The sequence below is a fragment of the Anolis carolinensis genome, chromosome 1 (genome assembly GCF_035594765.1).
Source record: "Anolis carolinensis isolate JA03-04 chromosome 1, rAnoCar3.1.pri, whole genome shotgun sequence".
In the NCBI taxonomy this organism is placed as follows: Eukaryota; Metazoa; Chordata; class Lepidosauria; order Squamata; family Dactyloidae; genus Anolis; species Anolis carolinensis.
In genome coordinates, this window is record NC_085841.1 from 315,946,164 (window position 1) to 315,970,227 (window position 24,064).

Consider the following 24,064-nt stretch of genomic DNA (forward strand, 5'->3'; position numbering starts at 1 on the left):
TTTTTTGTTGCAATTTTTTGCTAGACCTTAAAATTGAGATCCTGACAAAGCTTTCAAAATATTTACAGTATTATATTGTAAAAAGGATGAGGTTTACTAAAGAGGTCAAAGATGCACAAAAGTAATCCTTTTGCTGCCCCCAGAGTTTCCAACTGATGTTCTACTGATTAATTTTTGGGCTATAGCATCTCCAACCTGGAAATGGCTGCTTCAGGAACCAAATGCCAATCCCACACAGGTTTTCTTCAATAACTATTGCTCATGTCTTGCAGCTTCTGCTGTCAAGTTTTGCCATTTTATGATTTAGTCCTTTCCAAGGTATCTCATTCACTGCTGTTAATATCAAACTTTTCATTACTCATGATAATGGTAAATGTTTCCCTATGCTGCTGGAACTACAATATGATATGTTCTCAGGTGACTAATAAATAAAAAGAAACAGATGTAAACTGATGCTATAGTGGATGCAAAAAATATTCCTCTAAAAGCAGGGAATCTTGAATTTGGAAGATGGTCATGGAAGGTGATCAAACACTACAGTTCTTAACAACATGTGAAGTTATGCTGCTAGTAGAGAAAAATGCACAAGTAAATCTGCTGTTCCTTTGTGTAGATTTTACAGTTTCTATTTGTAGATGCACTTCATTTACAAAAGACATTACATATGTAATGATGGTCATAGCTTTGGAAAGCAGCCAGCTGCCCTATAACTTATCTTTTAATTCTTTGACACTGTTTCTTTGTCCATTAAACCCCATTTTTACTCTCCAACCTATGGAATTAACGAATTGTGCAGAAGTGTTCCAGGGTACCCCAGAATTATTTTGTTTCAGCATACTTCTTTGAGGAGAATGTCAGCACAGATAGGAGATAAAATTATTGAATTTCATTTATATTAGGTAAAGGTTTTCCCTGACATTAAGTCCAGTCGTGTCCGACTCTGGGGGTTGGTGCTCATCCCCATTTCTAAGTCGAAGAGCCGGCATTGTCTGTAGACACCTCCAAGGTAATGTGGCCGGCATGACTGCATGGAGCGCCGTTACCTTCCCACTGGAGTGGTACCTATCGATTTACTCACATTTGCATGTTTTCGAACTGCTAGGTTGGCAGAAGCTGGGGCTAATAGCAGGAGCTCACTCCGCTCCCCTGGCAAGCTTTCAGTCAGCAAATTCAGCAGCTCAGCGGTTTAACCCACTGTGCCACCGAGGGCTCCTCATTTATATTACTTGAGAACAATAACAGTGATAAGCGCAGTACTGCATTATTTCTCTCCCTCCGAAAAATTGTTCAATATCGCAGCACACTCATGAATCTGTTGAACATACACTTTCATATTAATAAACTAAAATAAAGTTTGCATAAAATGAGGATGGCAACAGGCAGAAGAGAGACTATTTCCCCATACACCCATCCATGAAATCAGTGTTTATGCCTGTAAGGAACAGGGTGCAGAAGTATAAAAGCAGATGTCCTGATAACGTCTGCCTGGAAGCCAATTGGGCAGAACATGTACCTTCCCTTTGTGACGCCACTGTGATCAATTGAAAGAATGCTCAGAGCCTGGTCATTTCTAAAACTAAAACAAAAAGACACATCATGCACTTCGACCTGTACCTTTACTTGAATGGCCTGTATGAAAGAAAAGAAAAATACAAGGGAAAAAGTAATTAAAGCTGATGAAAAGATGGAGTTTTACATGTTAATCAGAGACCATATCTATTAATGCAATACAGAAAAACTAAAATCTGATACCTATTTACTAGTTAAGCCACATTAAATCCAATGAGATTTACTCTCTTGGTAGTTACATACATAATTTCAATGCAAAATCTCTTGCACTTTTAATTCACTATTATTAACATAGTCCAAGTATGTAATTACACACTTTCTTAATGAAGTTTTATTTACATTGTTATATTAGGGATTTTATTTCACTGTTATATTTATTGAGTGCTATTTCTAAAGAAGATTTCCATTTCTTACTATAGTTATATTCATCACACAACAGAAGTCCTGTTTTATTCAATTTAGTAATGATTAAACAGAAGGATTGTGTTTCATGTTGAAATGTTAAAACATTAAATATTAAAATAAAAAAACCAATGAATGCTTAACAACATGCAGTTACCATTTTTTTAAAACATTGTCAACATACAACATTCACAAAAATGCAACAAAACATGTTTCACTTTAACATGATAAACTAACATTACAGAAAACTTTGTGCAGGTTATAAGAAAGTTTTATTTTACATTTTCTTATTGTTTTGGCCTTTCTAGGTATATAAAGACTGGTAATTCCAAATGAAGGGTTAAAGAAAGATATCTAAAATAGTTGATATAGTAGAATACAACACTGAATATTTTTGGCTAAGTTTTTTAATTGATGTTCCTTCCCGATTAAAAGATTGGACTTCAGCAATGTGCTTTACGATGGGCTACCTCTTTACCAAGTTCGGAAACTCCAATTAGTTCAAAATACAGCAGCTAGATTGGTTACAGGAACATGCAGGAGTGAGCATTTTAGACCTATCCTAAAGTCACCACTGGTTGCCAATCAGTTTTCAGGTGAAGTACGAAGTGTTGATTTTAACCTTTCAAGGCCTACATGGTTGGGTCTAGGTTACATACAGAATCACATCCTTCCATACAATCCAGCCTGAACACTGAGGTCCTCTGAGAGGCGTCTACCCCAGCAATGCCAGAGGATCTTTCCATTGATGGAGCTGAAGTCCAAAACACCTGGAGGACCAAAGGGTGAAAACAACTGACCTAATCTATATAGAGCATTGTTTCTCAAACTGTGCTCTTCCAGGTGTTTTGGACTTCAGCTCCCACAAATCCTAGCCATCTTACCAGTTGTTAGGACACAAGACTGTGGAATGACCTACCAGAAGAGCTTCGATAGCTAGATCAGCTGTCGGAATTTAAGACACAGTTGAAGATCCATCTCTTCTAGTAGGCCTACTGGTCAATTTTAACTTGTGAATCTTAATCTTCATTTTATCATTGGATTTTAATGTGTATTTTAGCTCTGCGTATTTTGATGTATGTTTTATAATAATGTTTCATTTCTTGTTTTAGGGATGTTGTATCCAGCCTCAAATTACAGGGAGAGGTACGTAATACATCATCATCATCATCATTATTATTATTGTTGACACAAAGACATAGTATGACACAGCAAATGAGATCTATATGCAGGATTTCGTATCACAAAATCACAAGTCGAACACTTCCCAAGTGTTTAGGACTGTGTGATGTATTTTCAGATGATGTGTGCAGATCCCAGTGAGGTGGCCTTTTGCAGTTGACAGATTGTAATTATTATTATTATTATAGAAAATTGGGGTTAAAATTATACTGAGGATAGAAGATCAGTTAACTTTTTTTTCCTACCAGTGAGGGTAGTAGACAGAAATTGTTAAAGTTTTCCCACGGCTGCCATTTATATTCTTTAAGGGTGGAAATTGATTGAATTGAGACAATTAATGTGGCATTTCTACTTTTGCTAACATAATCATCAAAGTATCTATCTAAAGATGGTAATACTGGTAAATGCTTCTGGCCTTGTGTAATTTGCTCATTCTACATCATAATAATTTAAATGCTATGCATTTGGACTATAATGGAATAAAACACTATGAAGATAAATATTTTCAAATCTCATATCCAGGATAAAACCATATGCATAATTAAGACAAACCTTCAGTAAAGGAAAGCAATGGAAATAGGGTGTGTACCCACAATTTTACAAAATAATCTACCCCATTGCTCATTATAAATCTCACAGAGCACCTTGTCGTTGCTAGAGTTCCCAGGAGCTTAGAAACAGCTTGTTGTTGTTTCAGTTATATTGCCCTTCTATTATTCATTTGAGGGAATGCTGTTGGGGTTACCTTACCTACACGAGGTGTCCAGAAGTATATTACTTTACTTGGGAACAAGAGTCATGAAATGCTCAGAGCAGTGCAGGACCCTATCAGCTATTAGCAATATTGTTCTCAATTAGAACAGACTATATTCTCTAGTTACTGCAAGATCACTGTCATCCCATTTATATTTCATTTATATTGGATTTCAAATTAAAACATACCTTTGTAGTTTACTTGAAAAATAACTGTTTGCAGAAACAATGTCATTATTTGTAATGATATTACAAAAACAAAAACTTTCAAAAACTGAATGAAAGTTTCTTGGACTGACAAACACAGTTCAGTTTAAAACTGAACTCTCTGTATAATTTTTTTTTATTTTTCACACTTAACATGGGTGAAAGAAAGAATGGCATAAAAACACAATGCAAAACATTTAAATAAATGACAACCAATGTGTGAAAATGCATTTTATGAACGGGGTAATTCAAATATTTCTGTAAAATGTCTAAATATGTTGAAACAGAATATTTTAAATAAATATCACATTCCTAAAGAGTTTAAGTGTTGTGCAAATAATCAAACTCAAACACTAAAACTCTGATATAGTAAAAACACTAATGTTCTGCACTGGATACTTTACGACAAACGCAAATAATTACCGTTGCCATGTTTTGACAGCACAAATCACCTACATTAGGAGGGATAGCGAGATGGACATGTGCTGACCTACTCTTCTTGCAACCTTGCAAGGAAATTATGGTCTTGTGGGAATGACATGGAGCATTACCACACAAGAGCCACTATCCTACAGCATTTCCACAATATGGGATAGTGGCAACTTACTGACATTATGATGGGGAACATTGCACAGCTTTGGAATCACATAATTGTAATGTCTCAGAAGTACGAAGCTGCAGTTCTGTGTGGGCACTGTAACTTCACCCTCCCACTATGCCATTTCTCCCCTTTTGATTTTTTTGTTCTCTTTTTGAAAGGAGGTGGCAGATCAACAGTGGGTATCACACAATGTCATGTTGTAGGATTTAGTGATGCTCCTGCTACTGCACCGGTTTCCAGGTCTGTGTGACAAAGTTCACAAAGTACTTAAATTGATTTCATCCATTCATTTATTTTATTTTTAAAAAAGCCATTTTGATAAATTTGAAGGATTCAAAATTCATGATTTTTTTACTGCAGCCAATTTATGACTGGAAAAGAGAAAGGCTGGTATTCTGAAAAGGAGGGGATATGCTTTTATATCTGCTTGTAACATTCAACACATTTCATCATAATGAATAATGACACAAAGCTTTTCATGGGTTTTAAAAAAATCAGACACCTGAAAGAAGGAACATTGAATTTGATGACCTCAATAATTTGTGCAGACTGGACTGATTTTTATTTTGCATAACTTATTTTGCTTCAATTAGTCACATAGAAGAGCAGAAAAAACTGTATTCAAAAGTTCCTTTGGAGACTGTGATTTGTCCAGATAATTCTAGCAAACGTGCTAAAACATTTTCAAAATTCTGCCACAACACTGTGGGAGATGTTTACGCACATAAACAGTTTTTCTCTTTTTTTTAGTCAAGATATATGCATTCCTAAACAAATTGTACTTTTGGTGAGAAAGAAGACGCACATTGTATCTCGAACTACCAGTAAAACATGAGGACTTGCAAGTTAATACAGTTACATTGGGACAGTGCTCTTAAAAATAAAATCTAAGAATGGTACTTTCTTGAATTTGGTGAAATTATAATATATATTTATCTGGTTTTATGTGCTTGTATTATTTTAAATTATTTATTATATTTATATCATATGGTTTAAAGTGGCAGCAAGGGGCTGTAGTTCTCCAGTTCCCCATTAGCCCAAGTCTATAAGAACAAGGTGATGTACCAGTATCTGGAAAGTCACTGGTTCTCCAGCCCTGGATTAGAGTTCTAACATGACTGGAAAACTAGGTACAAATTTCTGCCTTGTGATTGCAATGTAAAACTTCAGCATGAGTAACCTTGGTTAATGTTAGACTGCGGAATGACCTTAAACACCCAGGAAGAAATACTATTTTAAAATGAAAAATTAGCCTAAAGTATGTGCAATTTATTACTTCGTAAATACTGCATTGTGTTTAAATACTATTACAGAAACACCTACACAAAGTTAAAAAATAACAGATTAATGGTATGGAATGCATGTTTAATAATTGATTTGACACAAATCTGTTATTTCAGATCAGCTCAAATAAAGCAGCTTTTCAGATCAAAGTTTGCTAACTTACCATTCCCCTTCGAACAATCTGCTGCCATATTATCAGAAAAGAAAAGTTAAAAAACAACTTGCTCAGCTTTAAATAAATTCAGTTTAATGAATATTAATAAAGAGCAATGCATAATTAAAACACAGCAATCTACTCTACCAACCTTAGAGTTGGGATCAAATGCCACTATACGACAAAGCCAATATTAATGATATTAATCTTCTGCATATTATAGCCAAGTTATTGTACTATACTACCATATTTCAAGTATATATTACATTTTAAATTTCCATTACATATCTTAATTGGTTAGCTTAATAATCTTTAGCCAGGAAGCACACAAACCACTTTGCTAACCAAGAGAAGTTATTTGATAGATATTTGAAAAGGCTTTTTGTAGTATACTAGACAGTACTGAAGGTTGAGCAGCCATTTAGTTTTACAAAATTGTGTAGGATTTTAAGTCTTCTTTCTCCTATTGTTGTTCAGACATCTCTGTCAAACAGTAGGAGGCAATCATTTTTTTTAATTAAATCAGTAACTTTAAAACCAGAGGTACATTCTGCTTCTTAGTATTAGAACCTAGATGATTATTACAAAATAACCACATTCTGAGAGCAACGGGGACAGACAAACCTGATTCTAGACTGGAACAAAGTTTTCTCCTGTTCTGAGTCCATGAGGAATAGCAGCGGAATAGCACTGCTTGTTGCTTTTTCCCACTTTAGTGTTTTCAATTTCAAGTCAGAGCATTGCTGTATTGACCATGCAAAAGCAGAAAACTAAAATTCTAATATTGACTAGGCCAAAGCTGAAGCATCATAATTGTGGGAATTGGTTCTCATTCCCTTTTTCTTCTGCCCTTCAAAAAGGTACTGGAGCTTATGGGTAAGTAATGAAAAGAAGATCTGGCCTCCATGTCAGTTCTTCTTTCAAGCTCCAGATTCCATAATCATTGTAATTCATATTCGATTTCATGTCTGAAGCATATTAGATAATATTTAGGCTGCAACACACTTACTGAACTCCACAATACCGGGAGGACTTCCTTCCATATAACCATAACAGGATTATGCTGTGTGTAAACACACTTTTTATTCCAGTAAAACACTAGCTAATGGTATCTTCATTGGACATAAAGTAGATCATCGTGAATAAGGAAAGACTAAATGGTAAATGCCAATATCTATCACTTTCTAGCCTGTAAAGTGGATCAGACAAGTAAAATGATATAATCCACAAAAAAAGTAAAATCACAGAAATCCACTAAATCAGTTAACAAAATAAAAATCAAGATTCTTCTTTTTAAAAATGAAACAACAAAGGATCGCAAGTAAACATTAAAAAAGAATAATCAAACCTAAGGCATTGTTCCATAGTTGACATCATGAAAAGACTAGTTAGATAACATAGTTTTATGTTGGTGCTTACCAGCACAACCCTAAGTATATCAAACCAGATTCCCATGAGTTCAGTTGGGTTTACTGTGAGGATGGAAATAATATTTGAGTAACGGAGAAAAAAAATGAAAAGGGGGTTCCTTGATTGTTAGGAACAGAATCCTGTCAGAAACCCATCAATAAGAAATCTACTTTTCACTTTACCAACCACCTGATTTAGCAAGGTCATGAGAAGTGGGGCTCCATATGACAGCTTTCTTTCAAGAAGTTCGTGTGATTTTTATGAGCTTCAAAGAAGTCAGCCAATTAGGTGTATTGCTTGTGTGCAGAGGAAGCAGATCTTTCTCCAAAATGGAAGTGAAGTGGTAGTTTCACTCAAGCCCACCTTGGGAGGATACAATGCCCTCTGGCATTCTGGATCTTGCTTTATTATAGGGGCTCAAAGAAAGAAGCAGGATGAATGTGATAGGAGGACTGACGAGAAGACGGTAGAAGAGGCAGGAAGAAGACAAGACAGAAAGTGGGGGAGGGGGGATGGATGAAAAGAGAAGATTGAAAACAAGTAGGAGAAAAAGAATTTTAGCCAATTCGTGACTCACTACAAAAGACAATAATGCCCGACAACGTAGAAGGCATTAGGAAAAGAGGAATATCATATTCCAGATGGATTGATTCAATCAAGGAAGCTGCCACAAGACTGCAAGATCTGAGTAGGGCTATTGAGGATAGTGGTGTTGCCCTAAGCTGAAGTCAACTTGGCAGCAGTTAACAACAATACCAAAAGCAACAGTAGTTGCATGATGGAGACATTGGAAATGTTCTGAACTATAAGAAAATATTGAGAAACTATGCAACCATGCAACACTGTTATGAAGATTTTGACAATATTCTCATCTTCCCGCCAAATCCCCAACCTTCTCCCAAATGAATTGCTGGTATGCATTTTTCATAGTTAACTATGCAAACTTCATATTAGCAACCCTTAAAACCAACCTTTGCTGGGATATATATTCTATACCACAGCATTGTACTTGTGGCCCTCAACCAGAGCCATATGTGTGTTTTGAGAAGGGCCACTCTGAGATGTTTCAACAAGAATACATTTTGTGGCACAGTATTAAATAAGAAGTCATGGCTTTCCTTCTACATGTGGTATATGTTTTTCAACATCTCTGAAAGTGGATCTTGAAAGTTTCACCAATTGCTCTGATGGTAGCACTGGAATTATGACTAGTGCATATGCCTTTGACTAGGGCTCAAATTCAATGAAGAATGCGAAGTGGCATGTTGAGATGCCAGTAGAGAAGGAAAACTGACTGAAGATGCGCTGAGAGTGATTACTGAGACACAGAGGGTATGGGATTCATAGTTATACATGGCACCTTTTGAATCTTTTACAGGTTTGGAGGACTATTTGGGTCTAAAGGCTGAATGCAAAATCTGAAATTATCTCAAGGGGATAATTTCATAGCTGAGCAGGGCAACAGGCAAATGGATGAAGTTTTACACTCTATGGTTGTTTGTGTTTTCAGAAGTAAAGCAGACCTTAAAAATGGAGGATAGAATGTAATGCAAGGCCATACATCTACTAGGAAGTAAAGCAGTTCCCTAACATGAAAAAACTTTCAGGCAGATTTACGAATCATGCCTAATATGAAATGCATGGTATGCTTGTCTATTCGGCAAAAAAGATATTTATAATGGAAAGCTACTCAGAGGCAGATTTTCTTTAAGAAATTCAAATGAAACACAGTGCTCAAATCAGAGGTTATAAATTGCAGGAGTAAACAATTGGGAAGGTAGACTGCCTTCTCTTTTACCACAATTGCAATCCCCAATGAAACCACCTAATGTTCACTAAATTTGTGTTGATAACAAAAACTAGACATCAAAAATTAGAACATCCTCATTTCAATAAAAGCAGTAATGATAAATGTCATTCTTTTCTACCGTTTTGTTATGTTTTGTATTCTGCTGTGTTCTGTTTATACATATAGGGCAGGACATAGCTGTGCGGTTAATAAAGGACAATTCTTTCTCTTGTCCCTTTCTCTAATGGAAAAATCTCTCCAGAGAAGCCCTGATGGTTGTTTTAAAGGCAATAGTATTGTCCTATACCCCTTTCACCACCTCAATTTTATCTTCCTTTAGCCAGGGCTTTGAACTACAGCGTTATTGCTTCCCAGGTCTGATAGCAATGATTTATAAATAGACCATTCTGATTTCTTTCCTTTCAATCACTAGCAGAAACCAAAGGAAATGGGTGAAAACATCCCACTTAAAAATAACATACCACATTACAGCTCCTAAAACACATCAAAGGTATTGTATTGTTTTCTCTTTGTCTTTAAACAGCAGAAAAAAGGAAAGGGGAGGGGGGAATCTAGCAGCACCTTTAAGACTGATTTATATTTTAACCAACAGTGCTGTTTTTCTAAGCCTTTAAATCACATGCCTATAAGAGAGGAAAAACTCCAGCTTTTTCATTAAAGGAGCCATACAACGAACCAACTTAATTGAAGCCTATAAATGAGTTGAACACAACATCTTGTGCTTTATCACACACACCTCAAAAATGCATTTTAAGTAGGCAACCCATCATTTAAAAATGCTAGATATAAGGATCCACCCCATCTTACATGCCTTTCTCCTTTTTGTATCCAATGAAAAAAAATGTGCATTTGACTTAATACAGCTGAGGGATGACTCCTCACACTCCGTCCAATATTCCTCAATGTCCTTGTTTTCTGTTGTTATTTTTTTTTTTAAATGATGGATCTTGCTTCCAAAATTTGAAAGTGAAAAACATTTATAGCTTTACTCTGGGTCTTTCTCTGTGCCATAGGAAAAAATGGGTTCCCAATGGGTTAACAAATGTCCACTGAATGGAGTAATAACAATGTATTAAATATCATTAAACATTGTATTACATACAATAAATGAATATAAATGTCATATACATTTCAGATAAATGTTTACAAATGATAATCAAACTTTTGCATTCACAGTATGATGAATGGTAGCTGCATTTACAATGGAATTTATTTCATTTATATAAAATTTATATGAAATTTATATTCATTTATTGTATATAATACAATGTTCAATGATATTTAATACATTGTTATTGCTCCATTCAGTGGACATTTGTTAGTTCTTTCTCTGTGCCACCAAAAGTATATTTCCAGCCATTTTAGCAAAGGAGAATTGAGTTGGGTGTAAAGACTGTTTTGGGCTGTGCCCCCATGTTAGCTGCCCCAAGTCCCTCTGGGGAGATGGTGGTGGGATAGAAAAATAAAGTATTATTATTATTAAGACTGTCCCAAAACATGCCCCAAAAGACACATCACTGTCATAGAAGATATACTGAAGACGAATCTACCATCACATCCACAAAAACGTTTCTGGTGCACAGGAAAAAATTAAAGATGAATGAAGTTAATTCAAATTTTTCACAAAGAACTCATAGCAGATTCTTTACTTATGAGTGCCTATGCGTGTCTGGCAAAACGGACCTTGTGCCACATGATAGGATCCGTAGGCATCAGTAGGCAAAGATCTTCAGTAATGGGGTATATGGGCATGTGGTACAGTCCTTTGTGAAGGCTGTATGGGGGAAAACCCCATCTAGACTACACAGGCTTTTACTCCACAGTGATAAGCATTGACAAGAATGTGAGAGAGACAACACTTGAGAGAGGCATAGAATTGCATTCTGGCTGCTGTGGGAAGTAGAGCCTCTTGTTTTAAAAACCCTCACAAAGGCTGCAATAAACAAAAGGGAAAAGACTTTGCATAATTGTTTTCGTAAGACCTATCTGTTACAAGTATGGCAAAGAGGAGGAACATTTAATCATTTTTTCCAGATGAGTTACTTCCGTCTTAAACAGAATAGATTGAAATCTATATGAAGCCAGGAATTCACATAGACATATGACCTAATGTCTTATTTTAATTTGTTCTATGAAGTGGAATTCTCCACAGCAGCTGAAAGTCTCAGTGTATTCAGCTTAACATCTGCATAAAGGGGCTTTCATTTATCGCATTGCTACTGCTTATAAGATGTATTTAATGTGAGTGTTCATTTTTTCAAATATACGTCCACTTTATATGCATTGTATATTTCAGTACAGTTATTGCATCAATAAACTTTGAGTTTCACTTAAAGATAAAAGGTATTATAATTCACTTGATATGCTTTCCATGACAGAACTTTGAAACTCTTCTGATGTCAATGAATACTTAACAATGATACACATTTTTTCCTTATTCATTATTAATTTTACACATAATCCTCATATCCATTATGAATTTTGCAGGGATCTTCACATTAGACTATGTTGTTAAATTTAATAAATCACAAATGAATGCTTTCTATGAAAAACAATTAAAATAGTATGTACATAACAGATGGCTAAATGAAGCTTGCATGCTAAATGATGGACTTAGCAGAATGTTAATGGAAGCCTAACTTCCTGAAACCAAGCCTCACTGTGGGAGGAACAAACTTCAAACAGTGCCATGAATTGGTCAGAGGACTAATCCAACAAAGATGAGTTTGATTCCCTTATGCTTGAGTTTACGAAGGAAGCAACTACCTCTTCAGAGCAGGACCAGGTTACAAGAGGCTGCACGTCTAGAGTGAGACATTATGGTCCTAGAGACAGAAAAGGAGTCTGGACCCACTTCTCTGTCTATGAAAATGATGCCAAATAAAGACACAGATTTAGTACAGAGCTAAAGTAAAGGCTCAGCTACAAGAGAGGACTCCTCAGAAACAAGCAATTCCTTGAGAGTAAGGGTTCTCTTTGGGAGAATGCATAAATAATATTTTACCCAGAAAGACTGGTTGCTAAAATGTGTAACTAACTAACTAATGTCTGTATGGGGCTCAAATAACTCAGCAATATAAGCTTCAGTGCCATACTATAGAACCTACAATACTGGAAAAGATGTCTGCATCTGGGTTCTGGAATTTATCAGCTGTTTCTGCATTTTGCTTCCCCCCCCCTCCTGACTGACTGACAGCACATAACTTCTGGTTGTTTTTGACATGGCTCCTTCTGAGTTTAATCCTCGGAAATTGGGTTTTAATCCTAGCCAAGCGTCCATACCTAACTTCAACTGGATTACATTTTTTATTATATAATTTTTCCTGATCAGTTCATCCTGCACTTTGAGTGTGCCAAATTCCATATTTCAGGGAAAATAATATTGAAATGCATGCCATTCAGGCATGTGGAATTATCCTAATTTCAAGTATACAGTTGTAATACTATCCTGAAATGAATCCTGAATATCAAATAAAAGTTAAACTTAAGTCACCCCTGCAATAAGTGACTAAAACATCTGATACCGGAAACATGGATTTACTCACCAGAACATAGCAACTAAAAGATAAATCCTAGATTACAGCCAGGTAATTCTAGTTCTTAGAGTTGCTCACTTCAGATAGTTTAAAACTCTTAATATGCCTCTTAATATCTAGGACTCGTAGCAATGGGTCCAAATTACAGGAGAGGAGATTCCACCTGAACATTATTTGTTTGTCTGTTTGTTTATCTGTTTTATTTTTGCTTTTACAGTAATTGTTATTTTAACCATTGTTCACTGCTTTGAGTCTCATCCATAGGAGAAAAGCAGGATAAAAATAAGTAAATAAGTAAAATAATAATTAGGAAGAACTTCCTGACTGTAAGAACTGTTCAGCAGTGGAACTCTCTACTTCGGAGTGTGGTGGAAGCTCTTTCCTTGGAAGCCTTTCAAAAGAAGCTGGATGGCCATCTTTCAGGAGTACTTTGTGCTTTTCCTGCATGACAAGGAGTTATACTAGATGGCCCACGTGTCCTCTTTCAACGCTATGATTCTATACCAATACCTATCAGATGTACCCAATCAACCATTTCAAGACCAATTCCACCTCCTCTATTCTTTCAAGCCTTTTCTAATCTTCTGCTGCGAATTTATTATATATTATATATTATATAATAATTATGTAATATATTATTACAAAATCGGTAAGTACTGATTTTACCTTCTCAAACATAACCACTAATGAATAGAAGCATACTTTTAAACTTCTCCAGTTCTTTTAGCACTAGTATTCTATTCTTTTTATTCAGACTTCAGATTTCCTAGGCAAAGTGAAGTGACTTTCATTAATGTATATCACAGAAATAACAAGAGTAAAAAGTTGAATCAGAGATTGAATTGGCAGAGATCACAACAACCACGCAGTCCAACCCCCCAAAGTAGTTCATGTTGCTTCACTAAGTATACGGATACAAAAGATGAATTTATATTGTAAGTTTATGGTTATATTTTACAAAGGCTCCTATGTCATTTTGAATCAGAATAAAACATAAAATGCGATTAGTACTATTGATTCCTGCTTTAAAACGTAACTGTTTCTCAAAGTATCATCAGCAAAATACAATATATTCCACCTGATACAATTGAACCAACCTAATTTTAACTTACCTTTGACATCTTACTTTTGTTATCTCCTGTCAAAAATGCCAAATTGTTGATTTCATTCTGAATCACAAAATTTTGTTCTTCTCTCTTGAAATTCTGAAAGAAATTCCTTTGTTAAACTGTATTTTCAGAATGTTTATGTAAAAGTTTAATGACATTCACATCTATAAACATGCATATTATAAAACTAAACTATGAAAACTTATCTTACATGTGATTTACACCAGAGGATAAAAACTTCAGCTACCATTCGGAAAAGTTCATCAGAATCTGCATCTGGCTTTTTAAGCCAGTTTGATCTGAAAAGAAAAACAAAATACATTTATTTGACTAACATATAATTAATATTTGTTCAATACAAAATTATTTTAGCTACCTGTGGTTCCTTCTGCTGTTTCTCATAAGCACAATAGTATCAACCCACTACTAGAAGTGTGTGCCTTTCAATGTTTGTAGAAGAGATACTCTTTTAACAAATGGACTGTAAATATTTTAATATATAAAAAATGCCATTCCTATTGTGTTCAGTGGGACTTACAGAGAATTATAGCAATAGACTTTTTTTAAAAAAAAACAACACAAATATTAAAGATTTAACAAACAAACAAGGGCCTGAAGTCCACGTTGTTAGATGTATGAAGTTATCTGGAAAGTTTGTAGCAGGCATTCTGTTTGTGAGTTATGATGCCATAAGTCCAATTTATGCCATCACAACCACTTTTTTTTTTTGTAATCGCAGAAACCAGAATTCTGCTCCAACCATGGAATGACCAAAATCTCATCCCAATCTACCTTTTTATTATGGTTGTTCTTCCAAGATAGCAATTCCCATGTTGGTAGGAAAAAGAAACAGAAGAGATGTAATCAGCTATGTTGCTTTAGCTGGATACATGGTGGTAACATTATGCTCAGGGAACCCCCGAGAGCCCCCAGGAGGCCCTTAGAATCCCTGTCATAGTGTAGCCAGACAAAGCAAAATAGCTGGACATATATCTGCTCTCCACAGACATGAACAATGATATCTTGGGAGGTGGTAGGCTGAAAAAGTGGGCAGTGGTGGTGCTTGAACCAAGAGGCAAACCATGTGCTGGTAATATCACCCTAATGCTGTGGATATCCAGATGCATGATCTCAGCCTAGAATTCTAAAATTATGTATTACTAAAATAGGAATGGCTTTAGAAAATACCTTTTTTTTCTATAAATGAAGTTGGCAAACTGCCTTGCAGCATGTTTTCAAGGTCAAATAACTTTATATTTTAAATGAGCATTGCTGATTTGCTTATTAAACTTTAGACACTCATAAGCGTTTCACAATGCTAATATATTCTGAACTGTAAAATTTAACATACTGGTTATAGGGAAAAATTGGTAACTGCAAATGTTAAAATTTTGTAGGGTTTTTTTTTGTGTTTTTCCCCTTCTGTATATTCTATTCATTCAAAATTCTTTTAGACTCATGTTCCAGTAAACATTTGCATGTTCCTTGTTCACCTAACCTAAATTTAGTGAAGCTTGAGGTCAGTAATGTTCTCTTTGTCCTACTTCTTTATTGATTTTTTCAAGAAAGCACTCTATTCTTCCATGTGTCAGATGTCAAAGCTATCAAACTTTCCACTTGCTGGTATTAGTTAACACTGTTTGCTGATCCATGAAATAACCTTGACTTGCATGGATGAGAGAGACACTTCTTGCTTGTTGAATCGGCCAAAGATAAAGGGAATCTGTTATTCTGAAGTATGCATCACCTGGATCTTGATTTATCAACACGATTAAAGTAGGCTAATATTTCATATACAGGCAGTCCCCATGTTACAAACATCTGACTTACAAGCAACTCATATGAGCTCATCACATTACCTATGGCATTCGCCATGCATCATGGCAAATCTGTCGGGGTCTGGCAAGGGGCATGAGGAACCTGTCACCCCACACCCTGCATCACCCAGTTCCCCCTTAACCCATCCCACAGGGTCTACTGCCTAGCTTCTCCCCATTGTTAGCTATGCAACACGGAAAGCCTCTCATTTTGCCGCAGCAATGGTTTACAACAGTCCTACTCTACTTGCACCACAGAGCCCAACCAGAAGTGATTTGACATCATGGGATGGGAGACGGTGGGCTCCATGGTGCAAGTAGACTAGTACTGTCATACAATGGGTAATTCAGCCCGTCTGACGAGGTCCATAATTAAGAACAGGGTGAGATAACAGGAAGTGAGAGAAATTTACCCCTAGAATGGAAAATTCACTTCTGGAAGAGTTATCATGGGAAAAAGGAGTCTCCACTGAAGCTTTATTACCAGTCCTTGTCTCCATAACAAATCAATTTTTTCAAAATCCAATAATCACAGGGACAGAAAGTGTGGTGAAACCTTCTTTGTAACTTGGGGACTGCCTGTTCAACAATATTTAAGGGTTTTTTTAAAGTGTACATTTTAAAATTAGGGAAGTATATCCTTTCACTTGCAGAAAATATATTAATTGTTCATGAGGATTCTCAGATATCACAGTCCAGCCGTAGGTCTTAGGGACTGCCCATTTCTTTCAGGACAAAGTAAAAACAGTGTAGGACAATGAGAGAAATCTTGGAGGAATAATTCTGTCTTGAAAAGAGTTTTTTTAAAAAAAATTTACTGTGTTTTGCTGACCCTTGCTGCAGACTCCTTCAGAGCAGATGCAGTATTAAAATATTACATAAAATCACCCCTTCTCTCTTCAAAATTTATCAAGTCATGGTTGATACAAGGATACAATAGGAAGAAGTTGTGTGCATGTGCCTTCAAGATCCCTTTTGACATAAAACCCCAAAAATTACATAGGGCTTTCTTATGCAAGAAATACTCAGAAGTGGTTTTGCCAATCCTTTCCTCTAAAATATAGCTCATAGAACCTAGTATTCATTTGTGGTCTCCCAGCCAAGCACTAGCCAGGGCTGAACCTTGATTTGCTTCAAAGAATAGAGGAGACCTGGTACATTTGTAGTATTCAGGCCTTCTGGAGAAGCTAGCTTGAGAAAAATACAGAGCTGCCTCAGTATTTGCTGTTTCATGCATTTCTGAATATGTGTTGCACCTCAGCAGGGTTTCACCTTGCTCACAGCATCCAAGAAGATACCAAGTGTAAAAGTCAAAACAGTTTATTAAAAAAGCATATATAAAAAGGGTAAAACACTATGGAGTAAATAAAGAATAAAATCCAAGAATCAATAAAGTAGGCAAAAGTCATAGACAACAAGCCAGGCCAAACTGGCAGCATCCCAGGGACAACGTAATCCCAGTAATCCACAGGCAGCATCCCAGAATAAAATGTTAAAACTGAAGCATGAATACAATATAATTCCAAAGGTTTTTAAACTGGAGCATGAAGACAAGAGAACTCCAAAACATAAAGCTTAAACCAGAAGCATTACAAGGAACAGAAATCCCAGAAAAATCCATGGAACAAGGAGCCAAAACATCAGCGTGAAACATGAGTCTCCAACCTAATCTTTGAACGGAGAACAAAGCTAACAACCCTCCTAGGTTTAGTGACGTTGGCAGATCTAAAATCCTCTCACGTGTCTCTGCTTTTAGGGCTGCAAAACATGAACAGACACACATTCTTCTGTACTCCCCGCTTGTCCCTATCTCCCTCACGAAGTGTCTCAGTTCATTTGCACCTGATTCCCTTCTCCCTGAGAGCCAGCCAAGAATGTTTATCTAAATCCACTGTTCCCTCGGACGAGCTCATGGTATCTTGGCTGCAGTTACTAGGTGAGCGTTCACGTCCTTGACTGCCTGAGTCCAAAATATCAGTACTTTCACATGGTTGCTCTAATAACACCTCCTTTCTGGCTGTATCTGAATCCAGCATTCCCCCTGGCTCTGAAACTCTCCCAGTCCCTGACACAAATCCCTCATTGTCACCAGGTTGAACCAGAACAATATGCTGCTAATTATTGTTCTGTGGCTTTTCTGTCTTATTGCTAATTTTCCCAGTTCTGCTTCCACTTCTTTATCCTGCCTGAAATGGTTCCAATCACATTTTCCTTTGTTTTTCTCAAGTTTGTTGCACCATTAAAAGTGAAAATCTTAGCAAGATTTTTTTTCATCTTTAACTCTGCTTGATTCCCACCTCCTTGAAATCTTAGTTTTACTTCAAACACCCTTGCTTTTCTTTCTCCTCTTCCTGTGCATACAATAATTGGTGTAATGTGTTGTCTTCTCGTTTGCTTCTCTCTTTTTCACTTGTCCCCATATCATTTATGTGTACTTATCTTCAATTTATTAGTTCTTCTTCTCTATTGACTACTTTGTCTTTCTTCTTTCCCATCTCTATTACTCAATCTTTTAATCCCACATTCTTTCCCTTTCTACCCATATTTCCAGCTGCACTCATTAGCTTCTTTATCACTTTCAAGTATAATGGTTGTCACAATGTTTTTGCAAGAAAAAGGCAATCAGCAAATTGTGGAAGATGTAACAACCAATCAATAATCTATTCCTATCCTTCAACATTTACATTAAGTACTTTGAAGGTTTTGAGTCAATTATTGTCATGATAAAGAACACTGTCAACTTATTTAACATAGTTTGAGATTTGCATACCTGTTGTTGTCTACATATCGGATCAACATAGGATAAAAAGCATAAAGGTCTCGGCAAAGAACTGCGAATTCATCCAGAATGAGAAGTTCTGCTTCTTGAGTATCAGTTTTACTGTCTGCTTTCAACTGTTCTTCTTCCATCACAATCTTTATGGCCTTCTTCTTTAGTTTTTCCAGGGTTGGAATGAAATGACTTTTCAACAAATCTGGTCTGGCTTTACTAATGATTGGCTGAGCATACACTATATATAGAATACATACATATGAAAAAATATATAAAACATTTGCAAAATTATATTTTCCAATGTATTAATTCTAGTTTTACCTTTACCTTTATGAATGCATAAAATCTATAATTCTAAACCCCAGTTACATTTAAGAACATGGCTTTGTTTCTGTTATCTCATTTGGCCCTTCTTGCATTTCTGCTCAAAGGGAGCAGATTTAACTACATTTCAAAATAGTAAATTATTGAATCTTAACTTGATGAATGATAGCTTGTTCACATTCATTTTGAAGTATTTTAACTTTTAAAAATTGTTAAAATTATATATTATGTTTTTAGCCTTTGAAAATCATTTTGATAATTCATTCTGTCAAGATTGGTTTTACTACACACTGCTCTGAGATCTCTGGCTGGAGGACAGGGTACAAATATTTTAATGCATTTGATTAAAAATTGTATTTTGCTAACAAGTTACCACAAGCCAGTTTTTGATCCTAGTATTAGATCCAGCATGTTAGCAAATTGACTTGAACAGATGGCTGCAAGCTGTTTCTAAAAGGAAACAGAAGGTTTCGATTCTTTCTTCTTGTACTGAGGCACATACTATCAATTGGCAGATTGACACAATTCCAGGACTGGAAATTGTACAGTTCTCCAGAATTTGGTGGACTACAACTTCCAGCATTCCTCATCAGTGGCTAAGCTGGCTCTGGGAAGTGAGTAAAAGAGAGTAAAAATGTGGCTTTGTGACCAAGCCTTTGGAGAAATTGTGCAAAAGATAAATATGGAATGATGTGCAATGATTATAATATTGCACAATGATTATAATATCATATTATGCTTGTGGATTAGGTGATTAATTGTGATGTATTGTTTTAAATGTTTCTAATTTTAATGTATTTTATTATTCTATTTTAAATGTTCATTTTAATTGTATATTGTTTTTGAGGCATCAAATAGGTGCCTATATGTAAAGCTGTTTTGAGTCCCCTCCGGGGTTGAGAAAGGCAGGATAGAAATGTCGCAAATAATAAATAAATAAATTGAAGTTGGACAATATCTGGGTGATTGCCTGATTCTCGCGTCAAAAGAAATGCACATTTCTATTTGTCTCATTAAAAAAATACCTTGATAAATCTTTAAACCTAAGCATAGAAATAACCTTCACCCTCTTTATAAATTACCTTTCATGTTTTTCTTCAATAGCAATCTTTCTTTAGAAAGGAACCTAGGCACTGTCAGATTTTTGTGGACAACCCAACTTGTCAAATGTAGCTATGCGAGCAAAATACCATATATATTTGAAGCAATCCTTTTAATACAAATTTTACTAATTAATTGTTTCAATAGAATTTACAGAAGTACCTGCAATTCTTTTCATCCAGGTTGCTTCATCTATCCCAAGGTTGTTGTTGATTATTTTCAAAATGTTTCCCAGTATTATGCTAAGATGTTCAGAGGTGACCATTGTGCAGCAGGGCCCAGCACTTTCACAGATGTTTTCGGGTCCCCTTTCCCACCAGTATGATAGGTAATTGCACAGCATGGGCAAGGTCACTTCAATCACATGAGGCATTTCGGTATATCTGGCTCCTGATTCTGCCAAGTTGTTTATTTCTTTCATTAAGTCATCCAAGTTAGGAATTTCTGGACACATTTCTTCTACAGTTTCAGGTATGCCTAAAACTTCATATTGTGATAGATAATAATATTATATGGATTAATATACAATGAATTAAACAGATGAAATAGTAAATGCTATTATTTCCACCACGACACTGACATAACAAGGCATATTTTTTTAGACAGGTCCAAGTGAGATGCTCCATGGCTGCAAAGGGCATTCATTACTTCCACCTATTATTTAAGTACAGAGACTTTTCTCTGGTATGATGTACAACAGAGCTTTCCAAATTGTGCATCATCTGCAGTATGTAGGTGTGTCATACTAACATAACAAGAAACTTCTGAGTCTATGTGAAATAAGTCATTAATTATATATTTGTATCCCCATACATTTTGTTATTAAAATTTATGTAATAAATGGGTTGGTTTAATCTCCAGTTTGCTAGGAAAACTGAATTACTATGTCGCAAAAGGATACATGTTTCAAAAGTGTGCCACCAACATGAAATGTTTAGAAAGCTCTGTTGTACAATGAGCTTTTAATTCATTCCATATCAATAAACGTCAGTTCTCATAAGCAGACAAAGTAGTAAATCTTTATGGTACAAAATATCACTTCAGACTATGCACTCCAGGGGTAACCAAAATGTGGCCCATCGAAGCCATTTATCCAGCCCCCGTGGTGGCGGCTCCCTCCTCTTCCACCGAGGAAGGTGCGTGCAGCACGAGGGAGGAGGGAAAAGCGCACGCCTTTCCCACCTCCTCCCTCGCCTGGTGTGCACCTTTCAAAGCTTTGCTTGTTTATAATGGTATTTTAATTATTATTTAGTTAATTATTAATTATTAAGGGGTGCTTTGCAGTGTTTTTGGTGCACAAAGGCAGAAGGGGTTGGACTAAATGGCCCAAGGGGTCTCTTCCAACAACTATTATTATTATTATTATTATTATTATTATTATTATTATTGACAGAGGGACACGGTATAACACAGCAAATGAGATATATATGCTGGATTTTGTATCACAAAATCACAAGTCAAACACTTCCCAAGAATTTAGGACTGTGGGATTTTATTATTATTATTATTATTATTATTATTATTATTATTATTATTATTATTATTATTATTATTATTATTTTATTGTATGACACAGCAAACAAGATAGACATGCTGGATTTCGTATCACAATAATAATAATAATAATAATAATAATAATAATAATAATAATAATAATAATAATAATAATAATTAAAAACAACATTGAGGCTGGGTGGCCATCTGTCAGGGGTACTTTGCTTGTGCTTTTGGTGCACAAAGGTAAAAGGGGGTTGGACTAAATGGCCCAAGGGGTCATTGGCCAACCCTCTTTATTATTTTTATTATGATTATGATTATTATTAACATTGAGGCTGTATTTGTTCCCATTTTGCTTTTTTAATTCAAAATAAGATATGTGCATGGGAATTTGTTCATAGGGTTGTTTTTTGTTTTTTTTAAAAAAAAACCTATAGTCTGACCCTCCAACGGTCTGAGGGACCGTAAACTGGTCCCCTGTTTAAAAAGTTTGGGGACCCCTGATGCACTCGATCAAAAATCTGAAAAATGTTTAATTAATGCTATTAGAATATGGGCTGCAATTAACTCCTGAGCTTTAAATTGAACAATGTTATTTTTAATTGAATACAATTATTTTCTGCTCACATGTGATGTCTCATGGGCCATGTAGTCCCGTTCCTAGTACTATTGTAGCAGACGAAGAGGAAAACTTTGGTTTCCCACCGTTTCAGCCAGAATTGGAGCCCTTGCACCTGCAGGATGTTTGCCCTCCAGAAGTAAGCCAAACAAGCCTTGGGCAGAATTCTCCCCCGTTCTCTCGTAAGGATAATTATAACCGAGATAGAGGCGCTAGGGAGGCGAAGTGCCGAAGCGCCAGAATCGCTGCCAGACAATTAGCTGATTAAGCCTGTTTCCCTTGGGAAATCTTAAGGAGTCATGCATCTGGACACAGTATGGGTTTCACTTCTTGTTCCCCAGGGAAAGTGTTCCTTGGCGGGAAAACAAGATCCTATATAGGTGTTTACCCGCAAGGAGATCCTTGCGGAGTCAATTCGTCAGCTTCAGGAGTGAGATCGTGTGTGGACTACGCTACTCCAGTTCCTTGTTTCCAGGACCTTGCCACGGACCTTGTTCTAGTTCCAAGCCTGCCTTGTTCCCCGGACCTCGCCTCGGACCTCGTTCTTGCTTCTTGCTTCTCGTTGCCACGTATCAAGTCTTGTTTGCCAAGAATCTAGTTTGTTTTCCAGCCTTGTTGTCAAGCTCCATTGGACTAAAGGACCCTGTCATTTCCCCACACTTGCTCGGCAAGTGTGTGTTTCGGTTATTGGATTATAACTTTGGACTCTAATATCTCATATTGGACATTGTTTTCCTGGAATATATTTGACCTTTCCTGAAAGGTCTATTTCTGAACTATATTCTTCACCTGTTTTTATTGACTTTATATATTCCTTTAATAAAGATATTAGATAGATTCTGGTCTCTGCGCATGGTTATTGGTGCTCTGCGGCCTGGGTCCTGACAGTTTGACTCCGCCATCCTAAGCACCAATTAACCTTAGGCCAGGATGTCTACAGGAACCGGGGCGGAAGCCCAACCACTCAGCTACACCATTTCCAAGGATGAATTAGACAGAATCCGTGATACACTCCATACGCAGGAGGGAGAAATACGGGGCTTGAAGGAACGAGGTATCCGGCTCCCTGGCCTGGCGCTTCCAACCAAGTTTTCTGGAGAAGCCTCCAAGGTTCATGTTTTCCGTCGCCAATGCCAGGCATACATAGAAGCCCGTCAAGCCGAGTTTCCCCAAGAAGACGTCAAGGTGGCGTGGATTTACAGTCTCCTAGAAGGGCCAGCGGCCAATTGGGCGACGGCGCTATTTGATGTGGGCTCCATGCACCTAAGTTCCACGCAAAACTTCCTGAATCACCTTAAGGCGACATGGGGGATCGAGGACAATGTAGAGGTGGCCGGCCATAAACTCCGGCGCCTTTTCCAAGGGGACAGGACGTTGTCCCAGTACATAGCCGAGTTCCGAGTGCTGGCCCAAAACACCGATTGGAATGATATAGCCCTCAGAGGACAGTTTCGTGAGGGTCTCAACATCGAGATGCAGGAAGAAATTTCCAAGGTGGATCCTCCAAACTCTCTTGAGAGACTTATCGATCAATGTTTACGAGCCGAAGTCCTGCTTGCCAACAAGAAACAGTGGCTCCGAGGCCAGAGTGGAAGAGCAGGAGTGAAACCTCCCGCTTCCGCCAGTATTCAGCCACGTCCAGTGTGGAGACCCCCACCACCAGCCCCATACCCCAGAGGAAGCGAGGAGGAGCCGATGCAGTTGGGCAATGTGCGTCCCAGATTAGATGTTGCCGAGAAGGCCCGCCGCCAACGTTTAAACCTCTGTTGGTACTGCGGGAATGGGGGCCACTTCGCCAGAGAATGTCCAGCCAAGAGAAAGCCCGCCGCTCGCTTGGCGGCGGCGTCCTCCGTGGAGACGGAGACGGCCGAGGCGGCTGGCGCAAAGCCGGCGGGGGAAGCCAGCGACCGGGCGTA

At 36.9% G+C, this 24,064-nt stretch overlaps 1 protein-coding gene and 1 long non-coding RNA gene across 20 annotated transcripts in view; one reads left to right on the forward strand and one right to left on the reverse strand.

Moving 5' to 3' along the window:
• The window catches only part of ryr3 (ryanodine receptor 3), a 342,095-nt gene that overhangs the window by 67,055 nt on the left and 250,976 nt on the right, over positions 1-24,064 (reverse strand). For 11 of the 19 annotated variants that reach the window (XR_010001819.1, XM_062967301.1, XM_062967291.1 and 8 more), the window contains 6 exons: positions 20,195-20,515; positions 18,605-18,845; positions 14,229-14,316; positions 14,021-14,113; positions 6,162-6,182; positions 1,615-1,629 (listed from right to left, as the gene is read on the reverse strand). Coding sequence is in view for 18 of the 19 variants with exons in the window: in XM_062967301.1 (XP_062823371.1) it covers positions 1,615-1,629; positions 6,162-6,182; positions 14,021-14,113; positions 14,229-14,316; positions 18,605-18,845; positions 20,195-20,515 (779 nt within the window). In the remaining variant the exon portion in view is untranslated. The remainder of the gene's footprint in view (positions 1-1,614; positions 1,630-6,161; positions 6,183-14,020; positions 14,114-14,228; positions 14,317-18,604; positions 18,846-20,194; positions 20,516-24,064) is intronic. The other 8 variants (XM_062967284.1, XM_062967275.1, XM_062967310.1 and 5 more) reach the window with 3 other exon arrangements.
• The window catches only part of LOC134295321 (uncharacterized), an 80,269-nt gene that overhangs the window by 34,549 nt on the left and 21,656 nt on the right, over positions 1-24,064 (forward strand). Inside the window, exon 2 of the long non-coding RNA XR_010001865.1 lies at positions 3,084-3,117. This is a non-coding gene — a long non-coding RNA (uncharacterized LOC134295321). The remainder of the gene's footprint in view (positions 1-3,083; positions 3,118-24,064) is intronic.